General features: G+C 44.4%; 3 protein-coding genes across 5 annotated transcripts; 1 reads left to right on the top strand and 2 right to left on the bottom strand.

Moving 5' to 3' along the window:
- Positions 1-874: 874 nt before the first annotated feature.
- Positions 875-8,756, top strand: klc3 (kinesin light chain 3). Of its 3 annotated transcripts, XM_079354125.1 has the most exons (15): positions 912-959; positions 1,091-1,140; positions 2,724-2,954; positions 3,499-3,564; positions 3,847-4,011; positions 4,609-4,684; positions 5,024-5,169; positions 5,363-5,445; positions 5,540-5,627; positions 5,854-5,955; positions 6,216-6,389; positions 6,566-6,665; positions 6,819-6,999; positions 7,084-7,150; positions 7,278-8,756. In XM_079354125.1, exons 3-15 carry the CDS (start codon positions 2,763-2,765, stop codon positions 7,359-7,361), a joined length of 1,524 nt encoding a protein of 507 aa, XP_079210251.1. In that variant the 5' UTR covers positions 912-959; positions 1,091-1,140; positions 2,724-2,762; the 3' UTR covers positions 7,362-8,756. The 3 variants fall into 3 exon arrangements, with proteins under 3 accessions (XP_079210252.1, XP_079210250.1, XP_079210251.1); XM_079354126.1 differs by lacking the exon at positions 1,091-1,140 and having other exon boundaries at positions 875-959; XM_079354124.1 differs by having other exon boundaries at positions 894-1,140.
- A 486-nt stretch (positions 8,757-9,242) lies between these two features.
- On the bottom strand, positions 9,243-15,945 carry ercc2 (excision repair cross-complementation group 2). Its single transcript, XM_079354123.1, has 23 exons — positions 15,791-15,945; positions 15,586-15,685; positions 15,138-15,215; positions 15,003-15,065; positions 14,758-14,871; positions 14,530-14,646; positions 13,874-13,990; positions 13,585-13,708; positions 13,403-13,499; positions 13,126-13,259; positions 12,872-13,040; positions 12,669-12,787; positions 12,339-12,408; positions 12,067-12,136; positions 11,713-11,814; positions 11,539-11,602; positions 11,304-11,425; positions 11,013-11,105; positions 10,788-10,860; positions 10,577-10,647; positions 10,294-10,437; positions 10,015-10,158; positions 9,243-9,923 (listed from the first exon to the last, which is right to left on the bottom strand). The coding sequence occupies exons 1-23, from the start codon at positions 15,793-15,795 to the stop codon at positions 9,831-9,833; spliced, it is 2,283 nt and encodes a 760-aa protein (XP_079210249.1). The 5' UTR covers positions 15,796-15,945; the 3' UTR covers positions 9,243-9,830.
- A 1,545-nt stretch (positions 15,946-17,490) lies between these two features.
- Positions 17,491-24,402, bottom strand: LOC306830702 (cdc42 effector protein 3). Its single transcript, XM_079354324.1, has 2 exons — positions 24,312-24,402; positions 17,491-19,681 (listed from the first exon to the last, which is right to left on the bottom strand). The coding sequence occupies exon 2, from the start codon at positions 19,322-19,324 to the stop codon at positions 18,377-18,379; it is 948 nt and encodes a 315-aa protein (XP_079210450.1). The 5' UTR covers positions 19,325-19,681; positions 24,312-24,402; the 3' UTR covers positions 17,491-18,376.
- Between the last annotated feature and the right edge of the window lie 2,426 nt (positions 24,403-26,828).

The following is a 26,828-nucleotide window of genomic DNA, read 5'->3' as shown; positions in this document are numbered from 1 at the left end:
TGATGTATCTGAATACCACTGATGACGTGTCATGAATAATAACCACAGACAGAAGGAAGTTCACCTCTTCCACAGATAGGTGGCCTTGTCCCGGGACGGACAGCCCCCTTGGCGCAGTGCATGATGGGAATTATGGGATCAGGTAAGCCCTTCAGCTGCATCAAGCCACGGGGGACAGACCTGTATAAATCCAGGAAGTCAGGCGATTTGGCCTTCAGAATAAAAGCAGCTAATTTTTAGTTGCAGGCGAACACATTTCGACAAATAAAAAGTTGAACTTCATACCTGACTTTAGAACAGACAATAACAAGCATGTGATTCATTAAATGTGAAGAACAAATGTAACTTTGACTTGATGAACATTTACAAGTAATTAGTGTGTGACTGATGTTTATGAAATAAATTAGATACAGCATGTTGTGTCCTAAAATAGCATTGTGTTAATATATACAATATGTGTATATATTTGCCAATTAAATGGCAAACAGTAGAAATAATTAGACTGTAATAATAACCTCTGCAGTACTTGAGTGAATATTTGTTTCTAACTTCATTCTTAGAACTGAAAACTCTTGTTAATTATGACATGTGTATTTTTTACTTTAATTAAACAAATTTGCTGTGTTTCCGGTGTGGCTATGTTTTTGTGATGTACTGTTCTGTGGTATTGTTGCCTAGTTTATATAATGCTGATTAAATTACCTGCCATTAAATGAAATGATGAAAACAACGTTTATTGGAAAATTTGAAGAAAAAAAAATTAATATCTTAAATCGTCTATTTATAACAAATGTGAAACAAATAAATACACATGTTCTGGGAGCGTTTGTCCACACATTGATGCCCTCTTTAAGGCTTTTACTTTGAAGGCGAGAACCGGATATCTGACGTTACTGCGGTGAACTTGATGCTAATGAATCTGTGATGACAGGAGGAGCTGCGAGCCGAGGAGGCAGCAGGTGAATAATTTACAGCTTCTGTCCCACCTGTTCAGCAGCGACTCATAAACAGAGAGAAACAAAGAGCCCGAAATGTCGAGCTGTTTCTGACAGGTTTAACTTTTTATATGAAAATCAAAACATCCGGTCAGATTGGAGAATAAGACGGAACCACGCCGCCGCAGCAGCCTGGACTTAGCAGGTAGGCTATAAATAACTTAGTGTTGATGTGTCTGTCTTTGTTTACATCCTGTAGCAAGCTAAACAAGTCGGATAAATAAATGCAGCAGTAATCGATTTTATTTATTTTTAATTACTATAAAAAAAAAAAGAAAGGCGACAATAATAATATTTCCTTTCAGCCCCTGGCCTGTTGAGCCCACAGCGATGTCACATTAAACTCCATGAATACGATTAACCTACTAACCTTATTCATGATGTCTGGCACTCTTCATGTTTTAAATATTTTGGATTTAAAAGCATTAAAAATACTGTTTCAGACTAGAAATAAAAGCGCTCCGAAGAAGAAACAGAGATGTGCTGAAATCAGACAAGAGGTCAAAAGGTCAAATGCAATAAAAAAAAGACTGATCAGGTTGTTTTGCAAACAAAGTCAAAGATCCGTGGCATGCAGTTTAAAATGTAAAATATATTCAGCCTTAGTGATGAGCTCTCTGTGCAGCTTCATGGACATGTAATCGAAATAACTTCATTAAATAATGAAAACGTAAAGAATAATTTAGAGTCTATTCTTGTTATTTTCTGATCTTCAGTGTTATATTAATGAGAGAATACACTTTCACTTTGTGTGACATGGAGCAGAGTCAACATGTAAAGTGGTGTATCCTCATGACACACATTTGGCCTCTCCTTCTTCTTTAACGAATGGACCATGTACAATTATTCATCAATTCATTTATCACAGTATATAGTCTGTTTAATAATTTATAATTAATCATTTAAAGGGTTAATTTTCCCCTCAGCTGCCACAACTCAAAACACTGTCCATGTGTCATTTAACAACAACCTTCCCTTGGTTGACAGATTTCTCTTCTCACGTTCGTTTAGTTGTTGTTTGTGTCCCTTCGTGTTCGTATTGATTATCTGATTATGTGTGATTGGAAAAAGTGAAACGCCGTCTGCATGTTGTTACTGCAGGTAATGAAACTACTTCTGTGTTCGGCTCTTTGTGCCATCTTCAGCGGTCAGAATTTTTGCTTCGAACAGACAAAAAACAGGAAGCTGAAAACCAGCGTGTGTGTGTGTGTGTGTGTGTGTGTGTGTGTGTGTGTGTGTGTGTGTGTGTGTGTGTGTGTGTGTGTGTGTGTGTTTGCTGACAGTTTGAATAACCATCCACAGCTCGAGTTTTACTTCTTCTGTCACTTTCACTGACATTGTGCAGCTGCCACCCGCACTCTTCATTATTCTGCTCATGTTAAATGTTCCCTCACTGACGTCTAGTAACTGAACCCACTCCTGCTGCTTACAGCATGATAATGGTAATAATGGTTATTATGGTAATAATGGTTTTTATTACTGCAACAAACCATGTTAATGACATCATGTTTCATGAACATCAAAGTCAAAATCATCTTTATTGATATATTTTCAACATGTGCTGGACACACAGAAAACATGTTTCTCTCTGAGCCACGTCTGAGACGAACACTAGAAATATTTTAAAAAAAATATATATAAGATGAAAATATAAATATAGATGACAAGTGGACCTACTAAAGCCTTTGTTCTACCCGTCATGTGTTCTTCTCTCCGTGCCGTTCGCAGGTCGGTTCTCGCGTCAGGACGAAGCTCAGAGTCGGAGCCATGTTGTCGGCAGATGAGATTCTGTGCAGCACGCAGCAGGTGATCGCAGGTTTGGAGGCGCTGCGAGGGGAGAACTGCAGCCTGCTGGAGAGCCTTCAGGAGCCCGCAGAGAGCGGCAGCGTGGAGCAGGAGAAGACCAGCATCATCCGCCAATCACTGGAGAGGATAGAGCTGGGTCTGAGTGAGGCTCAGGTGAGAACAGGGACTCGTTTAGTCCTCTGTGTTTGAGTACTGTTTACATGAAAGTCTTTATGGGACCTGCAGGATCACCTCTTTTAGATTCTTGTTTTTTTTTTTGTTTTTTTTTTCTGCTACTGATTGTTATAAGCACAGACGACCAATAACGATGAGTCATGCAAACATGCAACCGTAAAGAAACACTTGAAGGAAGACGAACACAGCAACAATATAAACATGTCTTAAATCTGAATAATCCAGCAGCTTAAAAAGAGACGTGAAGTTAAGATAAGATCATTCTTTATTCATCTCGCATGCCAGAGACATTTTACAGTGTGACACAAAATAAATCACACAATTAAATTAGATAAAAATATAAAAGTGTAGAAAAAAATGCATCAAACAGGAACATAAGAAATGGCAGATAAATTAAAAACAGAGAAAATGAACAAGTGTAAAAGATGTGCTTTGCAGTCTCTTCTTTAACTTCATCCTGTGTTTTTTTTCTTTCTGTCTTGTTTTTATTTGTGATGTCGTAACGAGCGTCTCGTCCCTCCAGGTGATGATGGCGTTGTCGGCTCACCTGGGTTCTCTGGAGGCGGAGAAGCAGAAGCTGCGTGCTCAGGTTAGTTTCTGCAGGAGAATAAAAAAAAGACGTCTGCCAGGTGGAAATGTTGATCATGCAGCACAAGTTCCTCTTCGTCGTGTTTCCACCTCCTCCTCCTCGCTCTTTTGTTTTTTTACACTCTGACTCCGTTTATTCCGTCTCTTCCTGCCTCTATCTCATCACCTCTCATCTCTTCCTCCCTGTGTTTTCCCTTCCTGTTTCTATTTCCTCCCCTCTCACATCTCTCCCTTACTCTTCTGCTCGACCATCCTTCTCTCTCCCCCCGTCTTTCCTGCTCAGGTTCGTCGTCTGTGTCAGGAGAACCAGTGGCTGAGGGACGAGCTGGCCGGAGCTCAGCAGAGGCTGCAGGATCGGGAGCAGGAGGTGGTCACCCTGGAGGAGCAGAACAAACACCTGCAGTTCATGTCCTCCATACGCAAGTATGACCTGGAGGAGCCGCAGCTGGTGAGGAGACGACCAACCACCTGAACACACACACACATATCTGTGTGTGTGTGTGTGTGTGTGTGTGTGTGTGTGTGTGTTCATGTGTCTGTTGACAAACAGAGCGTGTGAAGTGCAGACTCACGTGACCGGACTCTACGCAAACATGACTCTGCGAGCGCCTTCAGCCCGTTGTTTGCAAGCTGTTTGCATGTGGATGTTTATTCTGCTGTTACCGTGACGACAACGCAGAGGATCGTTCAGCACAATCTGCAGGGATGAACACTCTCATGTTCACACGTTTCTAGTTTCATTCCGTGACGCCACGCACTTCCTGTGAGATGACAGTGATCAGTAATCAGTTCGATCAGTCCCCGTGCTGATAAATCAGTCTTTGCACTACTCTGGTAAGGTGCACACGTGACGGCTGTACGGCGTGATTCGGACTCCTGATAGTTTTATCTGTTCGGCTGCTGATCGCTCGGTTTGGTTGCTGACAGGAAGCTTAAAGTGTGTTTATGAGAGTGATGATGATGACGAGTCACCAGACCTCTGGTCTTTATTTAAACACATTGATTCATGTCGAGGTGATACGACTGCACTCGTCTCTCTTTTCAGGAGGACAAAGACACGTCTGCTAACAAGGAGTCTCTGGACGACCTCTTTCCCACCGAGGACGAGGAGCAGTCGCAGAGTGAGTTCTTCTTCACGTGTGATCGAAGTCTCTCTGATTCGCTCCGGTTACTTTGATTTCTTCAGGAGGTTTTTGGGTGAATTGATCAGAACTGACACCAACAAGTCTCCTCGACTCCTGTTGTTGTTGTTGTTCCTGCTGCACATAAATGGAGTTAGCACTCTTTCACTCACAGCAGAGACATTTCAAGCTGTGACGTTACATTTCCATCTCTTCAGTGATAATGAGCCGACTGCACAGGAGGGGGAAAGTCAGCTTCAGGGATGCTTTTACAGTTATCTTGTGCTTAAGTCGTATCTGTCTTTACATCTCTGCTCTTTTTTTTTTTTTTTTTTTAAGTGTCGCAGCCTCATCACAGCAGCGCCGCAGCTGCAGCCCAGCAGGGCGGCTACGAGATCCCTGCCCGGCTCCGAACGCTCCACAACCTGGTCATCCAGTACGCCTCCCAGGGACGCTACGAGGTGGCTGTACCGCTCTGCAAGCAGGTGAGGGAGGCTCATACACACAGCAGAGGGATGTACTACACGTCATGTAAACAGCCAGCGTGTCCTGGAGAGGAGGCGCAGGGAGAGACAGCTTGTGTTCTGGACTGCAGTTCCCATTTTAAACACTAGGTGTCCGAGTTACACGCTGCTCCTTTAAACGATGTTTCCTGATTGAAGTAAATATTCTGAACAGGCTTTGGAGGACCTGGAGAAGTCTTCAGGACACACCCACCCAGACGTAGCCACCATGCTAAACATACTGGCCCTGGTGTACAGGTGAGTGGTCTGTTCATGGTTTCTGTTTTTACACTCGGACATGAAGAGGAAACCCTCAAAAAAATTAATTAACATTTGTCATTTTTCTCCTCAGAGACCAGAACAAATACAAAGAAGCAGCGAACCTGCTGAATGACGCGTTGGCGATCAGAGAGAAAACTCTGGGTATGGACCATCCAGCTGTAAGTTTCCCTCTTCAGTAAGATATTAAAACTATGATTAGATTAGTGTGAGATCACATCATCATGAACTGAATCTAAGCTGGTCTGCATTTGAAACATCTTATTGATGTTTTATAATGTATACTTGCAGCTCTGCCTGTTGATGGACACCAACCAAAGAAAATAATCGGACACATGAAGTCGTCATTAAATGTACATTGTGTGTGTTTCTGTGCTTTTTTTGCAGGTGGCAGCAACACTGAACAACCTGGCGGTGCTTTACGGCAAGAGAGGGAAATACAAGGAGGCGGAGCCGCTGTGTAAACGAGCGCTGCAGATCAGAGAGAAAGTGAGAAAGCTAACCTCAGCTTTACCAAACTCCTAAATCACATTTAAAAGATTGAGTCAGGAGGTGTGTCCGTACATGTGCCGGTGACTCTGACTGAGATTCAACCCGGTGGAGATAAGATGAAGATAACGGCGAAGAAGAGAAAATATAATCGCAGCGAGGCGAAAGGCCGAGCAGATAAAGCGTGAACCTTGTGTTGGCTTTCATCCCAGATGTGGAGAGGGTGAAAGTGTGTGTTTTTGTGTCTGGATGCCCCTCAGGTTCTCGGTACAGACCACCCAGATGTGGCGAAGCAGCTGAACAACCTGGCTCTGCTGTGTCAGAACCAGGGCAAGTACCAGGAGGTGGAGCAGTACTACGAGCGCGCTCTGCACATCTACCAGAGCAAACTGGGACCAGACGACGCCAACGTGGCCAAGACCAAGAACAACCTGGTGAGGACCAGCGTGTGTGACGTGTGCACATCCAGGGACGCATGCATCAGTCTGCAGAGACACTGGACTGTGCAGACTTCACAGGAGCGGCTTATAAACACAGGTCCATCAGTATCTGTCCCTGTGACAGCAGAGCTGAACCAGCAGTCTCATGTCTTTTCTCTGTTCCTCCTCAGGCGTCGTGTTACCTGAAGCAGGGGAAGTACAGACAAGCTGAAGCGCTCTACAAAGAGATCCTGACCAGAGCACACGAAAAAGAGTTTGGATCTGTAGAAGGTAACGAAACCGAGAGAGCCAGCCTCGATCATTTAAAGTCACAAAAAAAGTGAACCAGGGAGATTTAAATCATTACAAGTTTTAGTGAAGAAAGTCCAACACGGGTAAACACACAGTTATTTTTTTACCTTTTCTTTGTTTTGTTTTTTTCAGGGGACGGACGTCCCAGCTGGTCGGGTGCTGAGGACGGCAGCTCCGGACAGGACGGACTCGGCAACCTGAAGCGCAGCGGCTCCTTCACCAAGCTCAGAGAATCGATACGCAGAAGCAGCGAAAAGCTAGTGCGCAAGCTGAAAGGAGTCGGAATGGAGGAAACAACCCCGAGGAATGCTGGGTAATATTTACGGTTTTCAGCTGCGTCAAATCAAAGAATGTGGTTTTTTTTTATTTGTCCTGATATTTTTCTGCTTTATTTCAGGATGAAGAGGGCGAACTCTTTGAACGTGTTGAATGTCGAAGCCAGAGAGAGTCGAGACGGAGACAAGGTGAGCTGATCACATCAGGCTGACGGTGATGACATCATGCGAGACCTTCAGTTTTTAATTCAGCGAGTTCTTTGGCGCCGTGTTTACCTCGTTGTTATTATTATTATTTCTTTCTTTTGTTCCTCAGTCGAGCCATTTGACGGACGCCCGAGGTCTGAGCTCGAGCACGCAGAGCCTGACGAGAAGAGGTTCATTCAGCGGGACCAGCTAACACACACGCTCTCACACACACACACACACACGCTCTCTCACACACACACACAGACACACTCCTCTCATGTTCAAACTTTAAAGGCGGGGTTGGTAAGATTATTTTTTTTTAGATTTTGGTTGATTTTAGGTCCTGACAGACATTAATAACACAGGTGCTCTGAAAAACAAACAAAGAAAATCCGTCATCTGTAGCAGTCTGTAAAAACTTCGACCGACGTCTGCCACGAGGTACCGATCTGATGAACCAATCACACGCCTCCCTGTCTATCAGCTTGAACAACGGCGCTCGAGCTTGTGAGGGGGCGTGGCTTTAATGTTATGCTACATTTAAAATCATGCTAGTTTTCAAAAACGTCCAACCCTGCCTTTGACCTCAGAAGTGTTTAAAGACCCCTCATTAAAAAAATGCACCGTCATCACTTCCTCCCTCTCAGCTGGAAATCACATCTTTCCTTCCTGGTTTAAGTTTGTTAACAAATATAGATTTTAAATCTGAAGTTAACTTTGAACTTAAACAAGTAAAATAATAAAATGTTTTATAAAGAAATATATTTGTTTACACGACGCGCCCCGTAAGACTACCTGAACTAACGTCTGCTTTTATTCTGTAAGAAAAAAAACTTTATTTAAAAAAATGTTTTAACAGGTTAACAAAAGTTAAAAGATTTAAAGTGGCCACTGTTCCCTTTTAGGTACGTTTGTTTTTGACGTTATTTATTTTGAATGAAGAGGAGCAGGCGAGATAAACTGTTTGAATCCTGAAGGACAGGAAGCTGTTTGCACTGTGATCAAAAGACGGGACACTTTTTAAAAATGTGTTTCGTCAACGAGGACGATTTCATCTCTAAAGTTTATACAGATGAAGGCTTTTAAATGAAAATGACTTTTTGCCTTTAAAAAAAAAAAAAAAAATTGCAGGTCAATCTTGTATTTTTCGTGTTGTGAAACATGACGTGTGTCTGCGTCGTTCGTCCACGTGACGAGAACGAGGACGCGCTGTTAATGAACTTCAACGTCCTCGTTCTCATCTGAACCGTTTCAATATGACGGACGCGTCTCGGACTTTAAAAGACTCCTTGAAGACTTTTGCACATTGCCGACCGCGTGGTCTGTTTTTAACCTCGACAATGAATGACATGTCGTATAACACATTTCAGTGGAACAGTAAGACTTGACTGAGCTGCTGCATTCACTCCAAGCGTTTCTGACTCCTCCGGCGTTTCAGAAACAGGAGGAGGAGGAGGAGCGTGAATCAAACACTTCCTGTGAAGCAGCACAAACTCACACCAGGAGGACTTTTCACACATTCAGGCGCCGACATGTCTTAACTTGTTCCTGAAGACGTGAACATGTGACTCCATCGCTGCGTGAAGGAAACATTTCTCCCGTTTGATGTTAGGGTGAAAAAAAAAAAAAAAAAAACATTCAACCTTCACGGATTTCATTCCAAAAAAAAAAAAAAACTCCTTTAAGGTTTACTTCCACGTGCTCGTTTGTCTGGACGGATCATCGACTGATCGTTTATTATCTGTGGTAGAAGGTCTCTCTGCTGTTTTCTGTAAGTCGCACTATGTTAGTTACTATAGGAAGAACGTTACGTACACAGTGGTATAAGAATATGTAGGACCTGTATTTCCTCTCATGCTTTGTTTATTTTCGCTTCATTTGAATGGTTGTGTTTTATATTTGCAAATTTAAGATGAAATAAATATACTATAAAACCTCTTTTAAGTGCTCGTTTGTGTGGACACATTTTCCCTTCATGACATCACAAAGGGGCCGTAGCCCCTCCCCCTAGGTGGGTGACACTCCCAGATCCTTGTTCTGGACTGAAAGGCCTCCAGGTTCAGATAACAAAAACACACACAGAGTCCAAAGCTGAAAACAAACATGTGTATTCAAACTGTTGATGAGCAGAAACACAAACAGTCGTGTTCAGTATAAAAAACAAAAACGTGTTTTTACAGCTGCAGCAGCAAAGAAAACTAAAAGTAGTCTTGCCTGTATGACAGACGATGTTACACACCACGGATGGAAAAACATTTCTGTTGTTATTGACCCACAGAGACACGCCATGACCACACACGCCGTGTGTCGTCACAGATTTGCAGAAGTCTGAACGTGCGTTTAACCAGCACGTCATATGTTGGGAGGTTTTTTTATTTATTAGGATCTCTCTCCTGTCGGTGCGTCTGAGAGCACGTTTTAATACTGAAGACAAAATGTCAGCACAATCTGAGTCCTGCACGCTCATGTAACGCTGTGTGGTGATTGGCTGTGTGGTCGGGGGAGGGGGCGGGGCAAACTAAGCAGATTTACAAACAGGACGTAACAGTATGAAATGTTCTCCCTTGATGGATGCATCTGTGGACTCACAGAGTGACTGATTCTACGTACATCTGGCACATCAGCTACTCTGCATAAATCGCATCCTGGGTGTTGCTATGGTGACGACATTCTGAGCCCTTCAGGTCTGATGAGCGATCTGACTGATTTTCTGCAGCATCTCCTCCGACTCCAGCTGCTCCAGAGTCAACAGGGACAGACCCAGCTGGTCCTCCTGAAGGCAGAGAGGGGGGGGGGGGGTTCTTTAAGTTGAAACAGGTCATCGACAGCAGAGATTTTTGCAGCTGTGTGGTCTCGACTCGTACCTGTCTGAAAGGCTGAGCCATCTGCCGCAGGAAGTGCTTGGAGAGCTGGACGGTTTCGTCCACAGTGAGGTTCAGACTGCCGTCGTTGATGTGCTCCTGGATCCAGCGAGGAAGCTTCCCCCGTTTGTCCGCTCGTGCATATCGCTGTGTGAGCGGGAGAGGGAATCGTTTAATCAATCACCTATAAATCACTCAAACCACCAACCTGTAAAAAAAACTGAAGTATGAAGACTGTGGCTGTAACGGGATCTCCCAAAATTAAAGAAAAAAATCACAAACCTTGTCAGCAAAAATCATGAGTCCATAGTCGGTCTTGCCTCTGATGGCTCGGCCCACGCATTGAGCAGCGTGCCGCATGGCATCAAACGTCAGGAAGTCATTTTCTCTGATCTGGAACTGATCCCGAAGGTACTCCAGACGAGCCTGAAACACATCGGAAACATTGATGAGGAAATCGTCCGACACAACGACACTTTTTCATATTTACAAATCTTTGACGTGAGAATTTAAGGATTTTAAAAATGGTTTTTTTTTTTAGAGTGGACACAGTGATGGTTCTGACCTTTAGGATGCGGCTCTGGGTGTAAACATAAGGAACTCCAAACATGATGACTGCTCGGCCGAAGTGATGCACTGAACAGAAAAACAAATGGAGTTAAACTTCACAGCACATGTCCTTCTAAAGGTTTGATGGTTTATAACAGTTTGCCCCCCCCCCCCCCCGCCGGGTGTTTTTCCTCTTTTACAAACTCTGCAGCTTCCTGATCGTTTACCGAAATCTATTCCTTCAGACACCTTCCCCCGGGCCACCGACAGGAGGATGGCTCCTCGGCCGTTCTCACATGCCTGAAAAAGGAGAAACACACCAGAATCAGAACAGGAAGAAATATCATTACCATGACTATTCTTTATGCTAAACAGATCAGATAGATAGATCCTAACTTTGGATTATTTAAGTCTGAATGCATTAGGAGAAAGAGGACAGGAGTCTCACTGACCTCCTGGTATTTCTCCAAGGCCATGCTGGTCTCTGCAGCGTCTGGAGTCTCGATGAAGATCAGTTTGTTTCTCTGAATATTCTCCAAGATACCCTGAAAACAAACACACGCATCACACACGCGGTCTTCTCTGCATGCACAACATCTCCAGTCTGTGTGTGTGTGTGTGTGTGTGTGTGTGTGTGTGTGTGTGTGTGTGTGTGTGTGTGTGTGTGTGTGTGTGTGTGTGTGTGTGTGTGTGTGTGTGTGTGTGTGTGTGTGTGTGTGTGTGTGTGTCACCTGCACACTCACCTGCTCATACCAGGAAGCCACGATGTTCTCCATGTACACGTAGCTGGTGAAAAAGGCCACTATGCCATCAGGGACGATTGCAGACATCTCCAGCAGAAGGTTGCCGTAGTTACGGATCACAGCTGGAAACAAAAGAATGACAACACCGTTTGATTTTTAAGAACTGAGTTGAACATTTTCAAGTCTTTGAGACGCAACGATCCACGACGAGGAGGAGGAGGAAAGATCTGCTCACCGAAGTCTTCCCTGGTCTCAAACTTTGAGCTGAGCGCCACCTGATCGTTTCCTCTGCCGACAATCTGGATTAATGAGGAAAAATCAAAGAGTCAAATAACCGCGAACAGATCCAGTAAACAGTCGAGGAGTTTTTTTTTTTTTTTTCGCGGGCTGCAGGTGTGTCGAGACGCACCAGAGGGCACAGGCAGGTCCGAGCCAGCGTCATGGTGAAGGACGCCATGGTGACCGGGCGGAAGTCGAGGATTTTGGGATAGATGTCGAGTGGAGAGAGAGTCTGAAGAGGGCCAAACAAAAAAACATCAAACAAAGCTCCTGCAGGAAACACTGTGTTTGCATGCATGTGCGTGCATCCTGGTCAAACATGACACGGCGAACATTCAACAAACAACATGTTTCTCTTTATTTAAACTACTTGAAAGGGAATAAACCTGTTTTTACACAGCTCTGGGATTTGACAGGTTTGGAGTTAAACACAGTTCCAGGTCTGTAACCTGAGCAAGAAGAAACAAAGAGTGACCCAACTTACCCCCGAGGTAATGATAACGGACTGAAACCTTTGAAAAACCGGTTTGATGGCTATCGATGGATCCATGCAGCTGAAAGAAGACACGGAGGACAAGGAGAGGTCAGCCCGAGGCTCAGAGCGTCACGTTCACGTCTACTGCATGAAGAAACGCTGTCCTGCTTTTTACACGACTGCTGCTCAGTAAAGGGAGCAGCAGGAGGTTTAAACAGAAGAAGGATCGTACATCTTCATTCATCTCCGGTGGATTTGTTGAAGACGTTTTAACCACCAACCTGAAGTGCAGCACCGGGTTGGCGATGGTCGGAGTTCTGTCTTCAAAAGGCTCGATGATGATGGTAAAACCTGCAGCAGAGCCGGGAGGGAAAAGAAATCAATCAGAAATGTTCCCTTCATGACATCACAAAGGGCAGTAGCCCCTCCCCCAGGTGGGTGAGTCTGCCTTCTCACCGTAAACAAATAGGACATGGAGCGAGAAAGCACTTACAGAAAGGGGGCGTGGTCAAACACAGCCCATTTACATATTTATCGTCTCGCGTCTGCACATGCTCAGAAGACACCATAACTCAATCGTAGCCCGGGATTAGAGGGCGGAGCTTTCATACCCTGGCTGTAGGTGCTGACCAGAGTTGCAAAGCTGGAGATGAGAGTGACAGCTGAGAAGTCGGCGATGTCGGCGATCTCCAGAGTTCGCAGTAACGACTGTAATCGCTCCGCACAGAACCTGCAGAGACGGATAATGAGCGACTGACCGGGTCAAAGGTCGTGTCAGGTTATCAAACTGACGCAGGTAAAAGGTGATTCTGACCTCAGCGGTTTGCGGTCGATGCAGACTTTTTCAAAAATGTCTTTGAGGAACTGCGGGGCGCTCTCCTGCACCACGTGGTGGACCCTCAGGCGGGACTTCAGGTACTCCAGGAAACGTCTCAGGAAGCCGACAAAGTGCTCCGCCGTTCGGATCGTACCAGGGACGGCCTCTGAGAGAGGGACGATGATGATGATGATGATGATGAAGAATAAAACCAGGGATAACTTTGTGTTTGTCCTGCTGATGGCCGTTACCTTTGAGAATTTCATCGGGTAACACGGGGTTGGCGAGGTAGACGTCCGTTTCCCGGGCAACATTGGCCTCCTTCAGCCCCTCCACCAGGCGCCGGTACTCCTGCGTCAGCTTAGCAGCGTCCGTCTCTTTGATCCTGACAGGAAAACAAAACCAAACAACACTCATCAGACGGATTCAGATTTCTTCTTCTATGACGTGGACGAAGTCAAAAAGTGGCGTGACGTTCAAACACGTTCTGTAAAGTCTTTGAAGACGGTAAGAAACGCAGGTCGGTACTTCTGTATGGTGTTCTGAAGCGTGTCCACGTTGTTCTGGCAGCGGTCGAGCGTGCGTCTGGTGATGTTCACACTCATGGCGTCGATGCACACGTTGTCTGAGCGGGGAGACGGAGAGCGGCGGGATGAAAAGACGAAACGTTTGGTCATGAGTGAAAGGCAGTCGAGTGAATCTCCTCTCACCGATGTTATGAGCCTCGTCAAACACCACCACAGACTTCTTGGCCAGCTCTTTGGATACCATGTCGGCGATCTTGGGGTCGAGCAGGTAGTGGTAGCTGTACACCACGATGTTGGCGTGCAGGATCTGAGAAGAAACGCAGAACGGGACAAACAATAAATATTCCCCAAGAAAGATGAAAAATGAACTCAGATTTCAGATGAATCCATCCATCAAATCCTTTCCCAAAATACTAACGGGGAATGTTTGAGGGCGGGCGATGTGTCTCGTGTGTGTAGACGACTAACGTACCGCGTAGCGTGCCAGGTAGTACGGACACCAGCCTTTCCTCCGGCCAAAGTCCTTCAGGTCGTCCAGGTTGTAGATGCCAGCAGGAAGAGGAACCTGTCGGCCCACGGCATCGAACTCCTGCAGACAGGAAGCGAAAACAAAACACAGGTGACATCACATTCAATCTGCAACCGACGACAGGGTTGAATCTGAAAGAGCTACGTTTCCTCTTTGAGTCAGTTTGAGCCCTGTCGGAGGTCAAAGGTCAAAGGTCAGAGGTTTGAGTGACAGTCTAAAATCGGCCGTCTCACAACCGGAGGAAGTTCATCCAGAGGACGACAGGTGAGCAGACAAAACATGTCACGTGACCCCAAAACAGATCCATATCAGTCACCAGGTTGGTTACCATGGCGATACAGGCAGCTGCAGGGAGCTTTCTAATGTTTAAAATCAGTTCATCTGATGACAGAAAATAAAACTACAGATCAATATTAGAGTCTGTTTTAAAGCCTGAACGCTGATTTGATTATATCCATAACTGTACTCGTTTAAAACATTTATACGTCTGCTAAATTCACATGTTGGTAAATGTTTGAATACTTATATGAACTTATGAGGAGCGCCGTCCTCCTGTTCAGCACGGTTAGGTAGTTTCTGGAATTCAGACGACCTCTCACCTCGTAGAAGCGACACACGGGCTGCTCGGGGTTGCTGTGGCGTTGTGCACGAATGTAGGACGCCGTCAGACTGTGGCACTTCCCATCAACCTCCTTACCAAAGCGTAGAGCGCTCACCTGAAGAGACGCAGACGAATCAGGGTCAGAGTCGAGAAACTTTTATTTCATCCTTCGGAGCAGAGCAGAGGATTCAGCGCTGCTCTTATAAAAAGCGATGTTTTTTTTTACCTCCGGGTGGATGCAGAGATTCTTCCTGGAGGAGAGGGCCAGAGCCAGGAAGTTGTTGCTCTCTCCGGTTTGTTTGCAATAAAACTCCATCAACTTCCTCAGCTCCTCCACGACCTGATCACACAGCAGATGTAGAAAAAAAAAAAAAAGATTATATTCAACGTAAGCTTTTAGAAACAGAAGAGGAAGTAAAACAGGGGAAACTGCAGGGATTAAACTTCGGTTTTTGTGATTTCTTTGATCACCTTCTCGATCTCAGGGACCGTCCTCGAGCAGTAGATCAGCTTGGTCACCTCCAGGGGAAACGCCTGGACACAGAGAAGCGACCATGAAAAAGCTGCCTTTTGTGTTAGTGGCTGTGTGGGAAGCAGCCGACTCACCTTTTGATACGCAACGATGAGAGACAGAAGAGAGATGGTCTTCCCCGTTCCTGAAGGCATCTCCAGGACTCCATGACCCTGAACAGAAACAGAAACAGCTCGGATGAAACAAACAGGGACGTGAACAGAGGAGGAGCTTCTCGTCGAGCTGTCGTTTAAACGCTGAGTCATGTTGGTGGTGTTGTTTGTGTCGTCCTCCGTCTTCTTGTGATATTTGCTCACAGTTTTTGTCTCGTCTGTTGTCTTCTCACCTCTCAAGTCGTTTCTGTCTTTCTGTCTCAAGTCAGTTTCTAAGTCTTGCCCTGCAGCTGCGGACGCTCAACGTATTATTGAGACTTAATTTTCAGAGTGCAGATGTGAACATTGACGCCTTTTAAATCGATTTATAAATTAAAGCAAGTGAATCTATTGTGTGTGCATCCTTTGGCATGCAATTAGACATGATCACCTTCGCATCCAGAGTCCTCTTCAGCTCCAGCATGTAGGAGTACTGCTCAGGATAAATGTAGTCATATGGAAAATACACCAACAGGCCATCGATGTTGAGCCTGCGATTAAATACAAGTGCACATCTTAAATAACAATAATAAACGATTCACAACTCATCGAGTCTGCGTGCATAACTTCTTCTTCTTCATGTTTCAAACACTCACTTCATCTCTGAAACACGAGCAGCAGATCCTCCTCTTCGTCAAAGTCACTGTTTACAAATATTCATTTAGAACTTTGAGTTTTAGGTGTTTAACATCAGTCACACACACTTCAGCCACAGGAAGCACGTAACGCTTCTTCTTCTTCTTCTTCTTCTGCTACATTAATATCAGTTTTATGATCCCATGTTCTCACTACCGCCACCTACAGGGTGGAGGACTCATTAAAACTTTAATCCTTGTTTGTAAACCAACCTGTTTCGAATTGAATAAAAACGCTTTCACGCATGGCATTTACATTTCTGAAAAGAAATAAATATATCGCATAGACAACAAAAACGACAGGAAATGAAATAATTGTGAAAAAAAAAAATGCACACAATAACTAACCAAAGAAGTAAGTAATATTTTCTGAGAAGCTTTGTTGCTTTACAATATGTCCTCTTACGTTTAACATTAATCTGTATGGTGTAATTTATATAGTTAATAATATTTCCTGATTTACTACATTTGAGTTTAGTTTGTGGTAAATATTTAAACAAGAGCTTAATGCAAAAATAATCCTAGTATCAGACTCACAAAAACAAGCAATAACATGAGCAGTTTAACAGTAAACTGTTTATTTTATTTTTATCTAAACTGTTTTAAATTGCAGTTTTATTGTTCAGTGTACTTTTAAAGGTCTTTTTTTTATGTACGTCTATATGTTACGTGTTCTTTTCTGTCACGTTGGTGGAGACAACATTCCGTCTTTTCTTAATGAAGCTGCTCTTTTATTTTTTAAACTTAACCGGAAATGGCAGTACGCTGTCATGCCTCGAATGGACGTTAACTTGACCATAGACGATACTTTTGCAGTTCCTGTCTGTAGCCACAAGAGGGCGTTACGCTGTACATATGGTAAACACTTTAACTGTAATCTCTAATACAGTCAATGCACGCGCGTGTAGCATGTTGTTAGCTCAGATGCTAAGTATTGACCGTTGACGTTGAAATGACGGTTAAACTCTGTATTTAAAATAACGAGTGTTTGCTGTCCTCCAGTGGCCACATTAAGAAACTACACTTTACAACTTTAATAAAGTTGACTACTTCCTTTTAACGCTTTCAAAGTAAAACAACAGCAACTGAAATCTTTGTCTGGATGTTAAACGTTTAACATCGTCGAGTGTCAAAAGTCTTTCTTTTTGTTATTGGTCGGTGTGCTAACGTGGTTACTTTTATTTTACTTTATTTGTTTTTGTTTCGTGCAAATTAATCACTAGAAGTACAAGCTACATGCAGTTCTGTGTTGTGACCGCAGGATGGCAGCAAACAGTTTTGTTGTTTTTTTTACCTTTTAATAGTTTTTTTTTTTTTTTTAAATGCGTTTCTGTGAGTTTTAAACTATCTTTTTTATTTTAAAACTATTTTTAACTTCATCTTTTACATCAACATAATATCAAAAGAATTAAAGTCGGGCATCATCATAATCATAGGTTAATAAATACACAATAATGGAAATGTTTACACTGGAGCTTCTTTTTTTTTTTAAATCAAGAAGAAAATTTTCCATCTATAACAGAGCAAACGTGTGTGTGTGTGTGTGTGTGTGTGTGTGTGTGTGTGTGTGTGTGTGTGTGTGTGTGTGTGTGTGTGTGTGTGTGTGTGTGTGTGTGTGTGTGTGTGTGTATAAGAGAGCAAATAATGTCCACACAAACGTTATTGTTTTTTGTAGGAATGTTTAATTCGTACATTTACAGTGATACATACGGGTATACATAAGCAGCGTAAATGACATTTGAATAATAGGCTACTGTGATCCTGCAGATGGTGAACATCAGGGAGGCGGAGCCACGACATGTTCCAGGAGTGTTATTAAGATGACCAGTATTTGATTATTATCTACAAAGCAGCACATTATTCTTAAATGAAACATCATTTTAGTGTAACTACAACATTAGTGTTCTTTAGTTTCCCTTTGATCGAGATCATGTTAGCTTACATCTTGATTGGTTACAGAAATGATAAAATCAGTTCTTCACATTTCATCCAGAATTTAAGCGTTACAGTAAAGAAGTGAGGATGTGTTAGGCGTTGAAAACCACGGAGGACGAAGTAAAGCCGTCAGCTTCTGTTTGCATGTCAGCTTAGTGTCACTGAGCGTGTTTTTATCTTTAATGCAGAAACAAACATCCAAAGTTTAGAGACGTTATTTTTAGTAGCTGCGGTTAGAAGTGACGTTCTTCTGCTCCTGACGTCTGTTCACAGCTGCGTCAGACGTTTGTATCAGGATCTGTTGGAAACGTTTACCAAGCAGAGAAGTGTCAGCGAGATAGTTTGGTGTGTCGTCGCTGCTGTAGAGTCAAAGTTTTAGTGTTTTTTTCTTTTTTGTCTCCCAACAGTTTGAGCTGTGAGGAAGGCTCCTCAGGACCGGCCTGCAGCCAGTCGTCACGTCCCACATCAACGTCCCAGCGCTGAACATCAACATCCATAAGTGTCTGAACTTCCTGAAGTCTTTCAGTGTCCTCTCACCCCCCCCCCCCTGCAGTGTCTTCAATGAAACATGAATAAAAAAATATCTGTGCATCTCGTTTGTCTCTCAGTTCTTCACAGCTCACAGCGGTTGTCCTCAGTCTTGTAGCGCTCCATGATACTTAGGACGTCCTCCAGGATGGACGGGCCCAGGTCCAGGTTTAACCCGGCCAGAGAGTCGGACCGGGACACGCCTGTTGGAGCTATGAGACCAGCCGGGTGTTGTTGGGTGGTGCAGGGTGAGTCGCTGCGGTCGCTCCGTAGATCCTCATTACTCAGTCCGGTGTCCGAGTCCAGACTGAGGCCCCGGCGGACGTCCAGGGGCCCGCAGGTTTCTGACATGGAGTCCTCGGAGGAGGCCTCTGAGAAGGAGCCGGAGGAAGGGACGAGCCGGCGAAGGGTGGGGGAGATGGAGATGTCTCTGCAGGGCTCTGATGCCAAACGACCCACCACCCCGTTCTGAAAGAGCGACAGGTTGCGGTGCTGCTCGTGGCCGTCGCCGCCGCCGCCGCCGCCGCCGTTTGCCTGTCTGAAGCTCACGTCACTCTGCGGATGGGGCTCGAAGTGGTTTTGGTTGGAGGGCAGAGAGGGAGGAGAGGGGTCGTCCAGGTGGAGGCGGGGGGGTTTGGGTGGAGCCTGCTCGTGCGCGATGAACACCGGCATGGAGATGGTGGTCTTCAGCAGGCCGGACGACGTGTGCTGGTAATGGAAGCCGTTGTAGGCGTAGCTGTGCGTCTCCTCCTTGGAGCCGAAGTCGTCGTCGTCGGGGTGTCGCTCCACGCTGTGCGAGCGCGTGTGCCCGTTGTGCATGCGGCTCAGAGACGGCAGCATGTTCATCTTCCCCTGGAGGAAACCCACGTCGCCGAACATGTCGCCCTCGCCCTCAGGCCCCACGTGGGCGCTGTGACGCACGTCGCCCAGCGGCGGGCTGATCATGTCGCCTGAGAGGACGTCGCGGAGCTTCAGCTTCTTCCCCTTTTTGGGAGTTGTAGTTTTCAAGTACATCGGCGTCTTTGCCGGCATTTTGCTTCTCACAGGTCGATGTTCAGCCCGGCACGCTGCGGAATAACGCTCCTCGGGCTGTTTGTTCTCCCGCTCAGCACACAAGTACTCACTGATAGTCTCACACTGTCACGTGACTGCGGGGGGAGAGGAGGAAGGCCTTGACCTCAGCTCAGCTCCCTCTGTCCCTCTCTCTGGCACAGAGAAGTCATTTCCAGGGAGTCGTCTTCTCTGCTCACACACACACACACACACACACACACACGCTGCTGTTTCTCCCCCTCAGATACGCAGACGGGATGAAGAAAACTCTCTGCAGGCTTCTCCCCCTCCCCGTCTGAAGAAACTTCAGGAATGTGACAACAGGACTCTGGAGATCTGTGAGGAGACACAAGAGAGAAAAGAGTCAGAGGGAGATGAAGAGAGGGAGGAGGCCGGGGGGGGGGGGTGATGAATGGGGCGAGGGAGGAGGGGGAGAGAGAGAGGAGTGAAGGTGGGAGGAGATTTACAACCTCCTCTCCAGAGAGCCGGAGGACATTCGATAGAAAACACTCCAAGAATCCGGAGTGTTTGCTCGGAGCGATCTGCCTCCTCATAATGACGTGAGTTAGCTCTTTGCATGAATCAGCACACACTCCCCTCCGCTCGCTCGCCCACCCGCCCGCTCGCTCACTCACTGGAGACACAGACCAAGTGCTCGGAAATTGTTGGTTTCTAAGTTTTGTTTTTGTGTCACAACTGAGCGTCCTTGTCCTGTTATCAGAGACAAATCTGAAAGGCTCCTTCCAGAGCAAACACTATGAATTATGGGAGTACGGTCAGGCCTGGAGGCTCTGTGATCTTGTGATCCCGTCAGCGTCCTAAATGTTGCTCTGGAATTTAACGCTTTCAGCATAAAGAAGAGCTCTGTTTGACTTCAGAGCTTTGACTCTTTGAAGGAGGACAGACGATCCAGCTGATTGGACGATCTGAAGACTTCATATTTGTTTATTTAGATGAAACCACCAACGCTGAGTTCCTTAAAATTCAGCATTTCATCGTAAACTCTTTTATCTATTCAGGTTTTAAAGTTTGTTTTCTGCGTGGACAGACGAGTGGGTTGTTATAAACTGTGCATTCAAAATAACTGCTGAAACAGTCAACGACATCACGTCGTCACGGCAACGCCTGAAGACTTCCTTGTGAATGTTCGAACAGCGTTCACATCGAGGTCACTGAAGTTCACTCAGTGTTTTATAGAGTTTAAGACCAACTTTTAAAGGCTGTTGGTTAAGTTAAAAATAAGTCAAATATATTCTGAAGAAGAAGAAGAAGAAGAAGAAGAAGAAGAAGAAGAAGAAGAAGAAGAAGAAGAAGAAGAAGAAGAAGAAGAAGAAGAAGAAGAAGAAGAAGAAGAAGAAGAAGAAGAAGAAGAAGAAGAAGAAGAAGAAGAAGAAGAAGAAGAAGAAGAAGAAGAAGAAGAAGAAGAAGAAGAAGAAGATATACTTTATTTATTTATGTTTTATTGCCAAATACAAGGAACAACAAAGGATCAGGAAATAAAACTGAGCTAGTAAGAACTTAAAGAATAAAAAATATAAGAAGCTATTTTTTCCCCCCTCCTGAGCTAATCAAGAGCGGTTTCAGTGCCTTGCTCAAGGGCACATTGGCAGTGCTCAGGAAGTGAACTGGCACGTCTCCAGCTACCAGACCAGTTTCCAGATTTGCTGGGCCCTACAGACGAAGCTGCTCCCTCCACGAGTAACAAAAACACGACTCTTCGCTGATCCTTTGTCTTACACCAGGTGGTGACTTCTTCTTCTTCTTCGCCTTTAAATATTTCTAGAAAAGATCAGAACTGCTCATGCTGCACACTGAAGTTTAATAATTTGTATTTGTGAGAGGAGGAGGAGCGTTCATCATGACTTGATTTGAAAACCAGTGACTGAAACCGGCTAATCTTAAACCACAGAGACATTAATCTGTGAGTAATCATCTTTTGCAATAAAGCGCTGAGTCACCGTCGCAGGAGGAGCGACTTCTGAGCTGGAAGGTTTAAAATCTGCTCGTGATGACACAAACACGTCTGTAGCTGAAGATCTTCCTCTCTTTCATCCTCTCAGATCAGTCGATTCATCTGTCCAGTGAGGTCATGGACTTAACATCCGTCTGCTGACACATTTCAACCACTGGATTTCATCGCATTACGATTTGATTACAGTACATGGCTTCAACATTTCCTGGAGGACGACCGTCCCACTCACGCCAACGCAGGTTTCGTGTTGAGTCATTTAGACCAGTTTAGGTCCCTTTTGGTGACCGTCCATCCATCCTCTTCCTCCTGGATCGAAGAGCAGCCTTCACACCATCTCTCATAACACACTCAAAACCTTCAAATCCCCATTTACAGTCCCTCCAGGTGTACCTCAGGGTTCGGCCCTGGACGGCCTCCCGCCTGCGTTCCTCTCTGATTGACTACAACAAAACAAATCCTGGTTCTCCTGAAGGTGACAAAACCTCATCGGCACCAAATCTACCATTTCACCATTTCTCAGTTTCTCCCTCCCTTCAGATTAAGAGTCTTGGTGTCATCGTGGACAAGGCCAAGGGCTTCCCATTTATTTATTTAAATGTTATCAATCCACGAACAACCGACGGGAAAGAAAACAGCAGATAAACGAGAGACGAGTGTGCAGAGCTCAACCTCCAAGAGTCATAAACATGAGACATGAACTTCAATGTCATGGAACAAAACAAGCAGACAATATAAATATGACCACAGACATCTCTTGCACACTGGACCAGTCAGAACCGGTTCAGGAGGGTGGAGCCAGTTCTGCTGAACTGATGATGTGACTGTTTGTGATGTTTTTTTAAAAAGTACTCAGAGGGCTCGGCTGCCTTCATTTAAAGGAATAGTTCATCCAAATAAGGAAAATGGGATTCGTAAATCTGAGTCTGCTGAGGTCACAGATCTGATTTCAGACGTGTTTGGAATATTTTGTCTGAAGGTTAAATTCTTGGAGTTTCACTGTGCTGTGGATCTCAACAAGGTGGATACAAGCCAATGAAAGAAGGTCAAAGATATGTAATAAACAGACTGTAATTATCATTTTCCACAAGTTAATTTAATACTTACAGTTCTACGTTATGACTATAACTTTACATTTCTATTTGAGACAACAAAACCCAAATTTGACCTGCAGAGCAAAGACCAACTCTGTCTTCAGTAATAACACAAGCATGCCATCTGAAATGTTCAATTATATTAAATAATGACCTGCATAAACCCCACATGTTTAAAACTCCACACGTGATCACACGTAGTCCGACTGAAAGCAGTGAAGCACGAACTGGAGTGAACGTGAGGTAGAGAAGTCTGTCCTCCTGTTGGACGTATAGCTTCTATAGTGAGGGACATGTCTAATCAGTTTTTGTCTTGGTGTCCATTCATCACCTTTCTCTGTAAGCGGTTATTTGGGACTCTGCCGATGATGCAATCAGCCACAGAGGAGTCTGATCGGACATCTGTTACTGCTCTCAGTCTCAGGCTCCATTAGCTCAAAGTCTCCTCTGCAGCAGGACAGAGAGAGAGTGAGTGAGAGAGAGAGAGAGAGAGACACCCGTGAGCTCTGTCATCTCAGCGGCGCCTCCCTTCGTTGTTGTCTTCCTCGTGGCACGCGTAATTACGCACAGCAGGCGACTAAAAAAAGCCGTTTGCTTGTCTGTTAATCCGTTTGTTTTGAGCATAAAAAAAGTTAAGCTGATTTCGTCAGCCCTCCAGCTCATGCTTCTTCCCCATTAAGCTGTCACTTTATCAGCGTGATGCCGAGAGGAATCATTTCTGTGCCAAAGCTCAGAATTTAAACTGCTAAACATTAATGATGCTACGCACAGCCTGTGTGTGTGTGTGTATGTATGTGTGTGTGTGTGTGTGTATGTGTGTGTGTGTGTATGTGTGTGTGTGTGTGTGTGTGTGTGTATGTATGTGTGTGTGTGTGTGTGTGTGTGTGTGTGTGTGTGTGTGTGTGTGTGTGTGTGTGTGTGTGTGTGTGTGTGTTATGTAAGTGCAGCCTGAGCTCATCCCTGTGTCCTCCTGGAGGCTCTCACCGGCTGACTGATTGGCACCAAAGTAGTCTAATCCAGTCACAGATACAGCGCAGCTACTTTAATCAGGAGAACTAAAAACACTCACTCTGTAACACACATCGTGTTATGTTGCCTCTGCCTCAAGAACCGAACACACCCCGATGGGCCTTTAGGCTACTTGTTGTATTTTTCTATTTTTGAAAAGGAAGGTGGTTCTCATCCACTGACGTTTGGCCCGGAAGCAGCAGGACACTGGCTCCCTGCCGACCTCTGTGACCGGAGTTTATTCCTGGAGCACTACAGGTAGAGCTGATCAATGCACTGATTTGTCCTCCTTTATTTTTTTTTACCTGAACGCACCTCCAGCGCCTAGCCTGAACTTTTCCTTTACCGATATAAAGTCCATCACTTGTTATACTGGGGCTAAACATTTTCACAATCTTTTTTTAGAATTCTTAGGAACAGAAACACAACACAGGATTTAAAATATCTTTCCCCATTAACATACAATGTGAATTCCAGAGGCTTCTACACGGAGAGGCGGACACTCAGACTTGTGACTGTTAAGACAATCAAACAAACACCGTTCATGCTCTTTATCTTGTCAACAGTTGAACATGAATGATTAAGATTTAAGACTGAGGAAACTTGTCTGAAAGTTTTCACTGTGGATGAGAAGGGAAGGGTTTCTCTTCAGCGTAAACTGGGAGCGTTACGCACGGTGAATCCAAAGGGAGGGTCAGCCGCACGCGCGCTCTCACGAGCCCATTATGTTGACAAACAAACAGTCACACCTGGCACTTTTCTCACTTTTTGTTGTTCACACAAAAGAAAACAGTCGGTATATTCAGCAGTGACCACCGACCACATTTTAACACGTGAAACCCCCACAATGCAAAAACCAACATAAACACCTGTGAAGCCAATCACTGACATTTACCTTCAGGATGAAACGTCGCGTGCTCCCCTTCCTTTAAATAAAGCCTTTGAAGTTTAGTCGAACAATCCTCGATCGATCCTCAGACAGACACTTACTGTGTGTGCACAGCTCTGGACTGAAGCAGAGCAGAAGGGGGCTCGGCTTCTCATGGAGGAGAGGTGTCAATCACCTGGGAGAACATGAGGGACATCCGGTACGGAATTTCAAACTAAGACATCCACTGTAGGAGCCATTTATTTGTTACTCATATGACGTTAATTAGTGTTTCATCAGTGTTGTGTTTTGTAAATTATGTTTGGCTTGATAAGTATTTTGTGAGGTGATATAGAGAAGAAGGCTGGTTTGTTTTTCTACCAGGAGAGGCAGCAGCTGGGATGATTTCCTTCTTTCTTTTGTTTGCTTACTTTTTGAGAAATAATCAGAAACACAGAACTTTTACCTGCCTAGACTAGTTCCATATCTCCATGACGCAGGAAAGGTGTTTTGAATATGTTTTATATCAGTTTGACTTAGATATATGTATATTATTTTAGACAAATAGCCACTACACTCACTGCAGAGAAGAGCTCAGAGACTATTCATCAAAACAAGAACATTTTGCTTTGGACAGGAAAAAAAAACTAAAGAAAAACACATTTTAACCAAACAAAAAAATGGACATTGTTAAATTAAGAGAAAAGTCCATGTTTAGACAGATGTATGAGAATTGCTATGACAACAGTATACATTACAACAACCTTCAAGCTTGTTACATTACTAGTCTGATAGCTTAATAAATAATATACTAAATAGGAGATGAAAGAAACACTCTGATTTAATAGATGGCCACACTAGAGGTATATGCTTTTATTTTGAAAGAAGAGTCCTTAAGTTCCGGTATTACTTCGACACAAATTCATTCATTTGATTTGGCAGGATGTATGATAAAGAAAAAAAAAACCTAATAAAGAGGACTTAAATCAGGATAATAAAACCATGAGATCTGCTGAGATGAAGAAAGTTATTGTGGATAAGAGTGAAAGATATTGAAGAGAGTCACACCTGTCCATAGGCTGCCTCTCTTTGATCAACACATACATGATCAAAGGTGATAGGTCAATCAATCTTCTATTCAGTTTACATACACAGCCACGACCCTCTCTAATCTGCTTTACAAGGTGAAAGTGAGGGAGCATGTTTCCTGACCACCTGTCCGCCTGGCACAGCCAATCAGGGGGCTGCGTTACTGTTGATCTTTCTGCGACAGAAGGTGCTCAAGAGATGCTTTGTGTGTTTGATGAACAGCAGACAGACCAGTGAGGGCAGCCCTGACTTTAATGTTCACATGTTTGCAGTCATGGATCTATATGTTGTCATAAAGAAATTCAAGCACAAACAACCGATTGTTTTGACAACCTGCTTTTGTAAAGTGTCTCGAGATAACGCCTGTTATGAATTGACGCTATATAAATAAAGATTGATTGCTTGATTGATTGATTGTTTGACTTCGGTTTTGCTGCAAAAAAAAAAAAGACTTTTTGCTGCTACTTGGAAGAATAGGATCGACTGATGATGATTTTTAAACGTGTATATCTTCTATATGCATGTAGCATTAGGAATCATAACACATCTCAAGGCCCTGATTTCAAAGTGCACTCTGTATACTTGTGTTGCCTTCACTGACCACTCCTTGTCGTTGGCATCTCCCCTCACGCTGTGTCTGATAGTGGGGGAAGGGTGTTTCAGGTTGTTCCCTGCTGCAGGAGGTTTTGAGTCTGGGGGGAGCAGGTCTCTTCAAGTCTGGTCAAAAGTCGTCTGAATGTGAATTGTCATCATTTTGTGGAGTTTGTCCGTATAGCTTGTTGTGTTGCTACCTGTCTCTCGCCCAGAACACTGTTGTAAAAGAGATTCTTGATCTTGATGAGGTTTCACATTTCAAAGAGCTCAAGGATCCTTAACGTGTCTGTTTTGTGTCAGTGTGTAAGTGTGATCACAGGTGTGTGTCGACTTTGATGAGATGAAACCTGCAGCTCTAAATAAATACGTGATGTTTGGCTGCAGCTGTATCTGGGTCAGTCGAATAAAAACACTTGTTTATTTCTCTCCTCAGAGTCATAAAGTCTTTGCATTGTAAGGGATAATTAGACATTTAATCAGGCCTTCAGATTTTTACTGCTGGCTCGATGGAGAGCTGCTGGAGCAGAGCGTTTGGAGGCACATCACTGTGTTGGCACAGGGGATAATCACAGCGAGGTAATGAGGATTTTAACAAATGGAGATTGCAGACGTTTGCTTTTCGTAGGTCGGGCTGCAAACACATCTTGTTTACAGCTCCTGCGGGACGCAAATTAAACCCACTCCCTCTCTACTCATCCACTGCTGTGAGCTCTGTGCTAAACCTGCAAACATGCAAGCATAGCAACCTGCAAACTTGGTTGGTAAGTCTAAGTGTTCGGGGTTACAGAGGTAAGGATTACAAAGAGACCAAGAACTCTTAAAGCTCCAGAGCATCATAAAGACCAACTGTACGTTAAAAAC

The sequence above is a fragment of the Symphodus melops genome (assembly GCF_947650265.1).
Source record: "Symphodus melops genome assembly, chromosome: 10".
NCBI lineage: Eukaryota > Metazoa > Chordata > Actinopteri > Labriformes > Labridae > Symphodus > Symphodus melops.
The sequence above is the reverse complement of the archived record's forward strand: the minus strand, read 5'-3'. Positions and strand labels throughout refer to the sequence as shown.